Source organism: Clupea harengus, chromosome 18, assembly GCF_900700415.2.
Source record: "Clupea harengus chromosome 18, Ch_v2.0.2, whole genome shotgun sequence".
Taxonomy (NCBI): Eukaryota; Metazoa; Chordata; class Actinopteri; order Clupeiformes; family Clupeidae; genus Clupea; species Clupea harengus.
This window is the reverse complement of record NC_045169.1, coordinates 8,491,558-8,496,557: the sequence shown is the minus strand read 5'-3', so window position 1 is coordinate 8,496,557 and position 5,000 is coordinate 8,491,558. Positions and strand designations below refer to the sequence as shown.

The window sequence follows — 5,000 nt, the reverse complement described above, 5'->3', positions numbered from 1 at the left end:
CACCGCGCCTCGGCCATGGAATTCTCCCCACTGCAGTGAACTGCTTGACCCTCTCCGGTAACTCGAGCCCCACTCGACTACAAGCGAGCGAGCGTGCCGAGAAAACATATAATAAGGTAGAGAAACTGTTCGCCAACAGACGTGCAGCGATACCAGAACTGTGACATCAAAAGTAAACCCGCCGTAAAACTTTAAGGTCAATATTTCGAGAAGGATTCAACACTCTCACTTTTGTTTACCGAGGAGCAGAAGACTGCAGCCTTCATGGGCGGACTCATTCGTGGTCTTCCTTCGGGACGTTCATACGTCTGTACGTCAACAGGAAGCGAGTATCCAGTGGTCCTTTCGCCCAGAGATGCCGCAGTATTCTCCTTCAAGCATCAGCACTTTTGACAAGTTAGCCTCAAAACCGCGAACCAGAGGGACCAACTTTAACATGACTTTGCTTTTACCCCCACTTCAGTCTGGTTGAACAACCAGCATTTGCTTCTCAAAGACTCTCTCACTTGTGAAAGAAATGGCTTGACATTATTATTTCAGTTTATCATCTTTATCATCCAGTTTAAGGACTGTTTAAGTTTAAGACTGTTTAAGGACATTGTTTGGATTGTAAAATCTGAAGGTGCAAAAGGCTACATCATCTGCTGTTTAGTCTTACCCCCCAAAACATCTATGTCTTCATTTTGTAAGTCATGACATGAAGATTGGTTAACTGGTAATCTAGATTGATGAGGATGTATTAGATTTACTGAAAAGGAAAACATGAGTGTAAAACATCAAATAGGCTACCAAGCCAGCGGAAAAATGTGAAATGTCTATGATCATCACAACTGTATAACATTACTTGGATCTCAAAGAAATTATGTTGCATGCAAAATTGTCCCATTGTTTTTCCACAGGTTGCAGTTGTTGCTATACTGTCCAGTCTCAACTTAGTTTCTGCATCCTGCTACAATATTATTCAACAATAACTTCGAGCCTTGTTGAATTGAAGTTGTTGTCAGTGACATGAAATTCAACTTGCTATAAAATAATATTCAGTAGTTGGAAACATGCAATAAACAAGTTAAAGGTGCATTCAGTGTTTTTTGTTGTGGAAATAAATGAGATGAAATGCTCAATATGAGACATATCTGAAGGACAATAGTTGACTATTGTTTCTGTGCATGTAGATGTTTGGTGATGTGTTTTATGCATTTGTTGACAATGTAGAGGCCCACAAGCAAGGAAACATGTTAATAAATACACACAAAGGCGATGAAACAGAAGAAGAAACTCCTTGCTTTTGTTACATATATAATACATATATATTATATATAATAGTTCTTATAATGAATAGGATAAAATTACATATTTAAACAGCTATATTTACAGATCATGTTTATAGCCTACATCTTGAGCTTTACCTTTTAGACTATCATGTACATTTTGGTAGATTATCAAATATTCTCAAATGATGGATGCATTGTAACTAGCTGTATATCGAAGAAGAGCTGTTGATGTTGTGAACAGGCTGGGCTAATTAAGGCAGGATAATAGTTCCTATTCAAAAGGAGAGAAAGCAGAGGAATGAGCACGCGGTGACGTCACTACAACTCTCCCAAAATCACACCTGTGATCGCCGGGTGCGGTGGCTCGCGCCTGTAATCCAAGCGTCTGGGAGGCTGAGGCTGGTGGATCGTTTGAGCTCAGGGGTTCTGGGCTGCAGCGGACTATGCCGATCGGGTGTCCGCACTAAGTTCGGTATCGATATGGTGCTCCTGGGGGAGCCCAGGACCACCAGGTCGTCTAAGGAGGGGTGCACCGGCCCAGGCCGGAAACGGAGCAGGTCAAAGCCCCCGTGCCGATCAGTAGTGGGATAACGCCTGTGAATAGACGTTGCAGTGCAGCCTGGGCGATACAGCGGGACACAGCCTTTTAAAAATCCTGAACGTTATTGCTGCCACCCGAGACACAATTTACAAATGTTTAAAATCTTCATTTCATCAAAAACAACTCTACTGTCCACTTTTTGTGTGTAAAATTCAGAAATGTCTCTTTGGCTTGCATGTGCAGAAATCTGGTTTTCAAATCAAGACATCCATACAGGACATGACACATTAAAACGAATAGATATTTATATACGTTTATTTAAGAAATCAAGTTTGGTTAATTTACAATGAAAAGTAGAGTCTAACACCAATATGAAAGAGAGCTTTTAAATAGACTGGTTGTGAATTTGCAAGAAAATGTGCAGTTCTGCTCTGTCTCTCTCTCTCCCTCTCTCTGTCTCTCTCTCACAGTTTGTGTTCTCTTCCAATACATACGGGAGCTTTTCAGTGACAAAAAATAATTATCCGGAGTTCCAATCGACCCAATTTAATAATATATGCTTAAAATATCTTTAAGAAAAATATCTCATGCCCTCCTCTTTTCATCTACATATTGCAACAGATAGACCTAGGCTAACCTTACATGTGTGTTTTTTCTGTTGCCTAGAAGCCTAGCATCCAGTAAAAGACTAAAATCGGAATGTGACTTTTTCAGTGTCGTCATAGATTTTACTGTGTGTCTAATGTGTTGTGAATTGTACACAATCCTGCTGGTAGGCCCATCTGAAGGCCAAGGGTATGGAAGTGTCATTTACACAGTCAGAGTCTATATTCACGTGTATGAGGAGCTAAGTCCCGACACAGAGTGCAGCAAAGAGACTGCAGTGTGATAATAAATTACATCAAAATGTTATTGAGAACCAACAAAACAGCTGGTCATGCCGGAGCTTATCAATCTTATGGTCTTTAATAATTTAGCCCGGGGGCCATTTAACCAGGTTTTGGTACCCATCCCTATGTCAGTTTGGTGTGGTCAGTGTGTGTGTGTGTGTGTGTGTGTGTGTGTGTGTGTGTTCTTTCATTCCCCACACATACAGGTCAGTTTGTGTGTGTGTGCATTTGTGTGTGTGTGTGTGTGTGTATTTGCACGTTCTCTCTGGTCATTCCCTACACACACAGGTCAGTTTGTGTGTTTGTATTTTTAGGTGTGACTAGGTATGGGTTTGTAGTTTGCATGTATGTACGTATGTGTCTATGTAGGTGTGTAAGTGCTGTGTGTGTGTGTATGTGTGTGTGTGTATGTTTGTCAAATGGTGCACATGTATATGGTGCATGTCTATTGAGTGCATTTGTGTGTATCAGTATGTGTATGTGTGTGTAGACATATGTGTACAGGGACATACAGTATGTCTGTTTGTAATCTGTGTGTGTGTGTGTGTGTGTGTGTGTGTGTGTGTGTGTGTGTGTGTGTGTGTGTGTGTGTGTGTGTGTGTTTTTGTGTGTTACAGGGAAGGCCCGGTGGGAGATAAGGCCAGAAACGCTCTGCTGCTTATTATGTCTCTCTCCGCCCACAACTGCCGAGTGGCCAATCATATCGCAGACCAAACCTACTTCTGTCCGGTAAGTTTATATACATTAAGAGAAAAGAAGAATTGTAGATCAAATAGAATAATCAAAGTGGAGTACCTAATCACACACACACACACACACACACACACACACACACACACACACACACACACAGACTGAGGCAGCAAAAACGAATCCTCTTGGAAGGTATTTAGTCATTGGGTTTCCATATACGACATAGTGTCTTTGCCATAGAGTATTTAAGGAACCATTCAAATATTCAAGAGACATCACAGAGTTTTTTAACCTTGCAAGCTAACTAGCTAACAGCCATCTGACATGCTTTAAAAGCACCAAAAACAGCACAGTTGCCATCAATAAAAAGCTATGTAGCTTGCTAGCTGCTGGGTTTCAGTGTCATATTTGCCAATGTCCTGCTGTGGGTTTCCAGTCGAGAGCTTTAGATGACTCACTTTACAGCCTGAAGAACTGGTGGGAACGGCAGGAGTGAATGAATACAGAAACCATCGTTGTCTGTCATTGGACCCGAGTTTGTTACAGGGTGTACATTCAGTGGGCTGCTAATTCAGTGTACTTTGGATGCATACGGTATCTGTAATATGAATCTAAATCTAACTAGTTCTGATTATGCTGAACATGCAGTGAATTTACAGGAACTTTGAGACAAGTTGGCCAAGGGGTTAAGGCAGTGGGCTGATGTTCTGCTGATCCGCTGTGCTCTGCAGGTGTGGGTCGAATCATTATGTAAGTCCACGCCTCTTGGGCGGTGAGGTTGTCTATAGTCAGGGTGATGTTAAGGACTTGGGCAGTGAGGTTGTCTATAGTCAGGGTGATGTTAAGGACTTGGGCGGTGAGGTTGTCTATAGTCAGGGTGATGGTAGCTCAGTGGGTAACAGCACGAGCTGCCCATGGGACAGTCGGTTTGTGGGTTTCGCAACACTGTAAATAGCTGAGCCATTTAGCGTGCTGATCTTTGGGACTGTGTCTCGGGAGACTCACAGTGGTGTTAGATGGGGCTCACGGCCCAAGAGTTCATACGAGTTAACCTGAGGTCATTAGCAGGTGGAGGAGTGTGTGTGTGTGTGTGTGTGTGTGTGTGTGCGTGTGTGCGTGTGTGCTGTGTGCTGTGTGCTGTGTGCTGTGTGCTGTGTGCTGTGTGCGTGTGTGCGTGTGTGCGTGTGTGCGTGTGTGCGTGTGTGCGTGTGTGCGTGTGTGCGTGTGTGCGTGTGTGCGTGTGTGCGTGCGCGCGTGCGCGCGTGCGTGCGTGTGTTAGCTACAGGGGTCTCTGGGCTCTTCTCCTATCTCAGCTGGTGATAGTATTTGCCTGTACTGCTTTTGGTTCACAGATTGAAATCAATTATATGCAGCAGGTTAAAGGCAACACACATGCATGTCTAAGATGTCATCAGAGGCAGCTAGCCAAAGTTAATGAAACAACAACTTTGGAAAATCTCATTATATCAATCTCCTTCGTTCGGTGGCAAACTGATGCATCTCTATGCGCTGTGACCCGAACAGGAAATACGGTCACTCGTCGTAGACAGGAGAATAACACTGGACATTGAGGGAAGCATCTCAATATTCTTAGAATAACCATAA

At 43.1% G+C, this 5,000-nt stretch overlaps 1 protein-coding gene and 1 pseudogene across 3 annotated transcripts in view; one reads left to right on the top strand and one right to left on the bottom strand.

The window, feature by feature from the left end:
- The window catches only part of LOC105891445 (vegetative cell wall protein gp1-like), an 11,790-nt gene extending 11,370 nt beyond the window's left edge, over positions 1–420 (bottom strand). For all 3 annotated transcript variants that reach the window (XM_042710455.1, XM_042710456.1, XM_042710457.1), the window contains exon 1: positions 1–420. This exon is cut by the window's left edge and continues 80 nt beyond it. In XM_042710455.1, the coding sequence (XP_042566389.1) occupies positions 1–17 (17 nt within the window). In that variant the 5' untranslated portion in view covers positions 18–420.
- A 2,544-nt stretch (positions 421–2,964) lies between these two features.
- Positions 2,965–5,000, top strand: part of LOC105891432 — a 9,682-nt pseudogene continuing 7,646 nt past the window's right edge.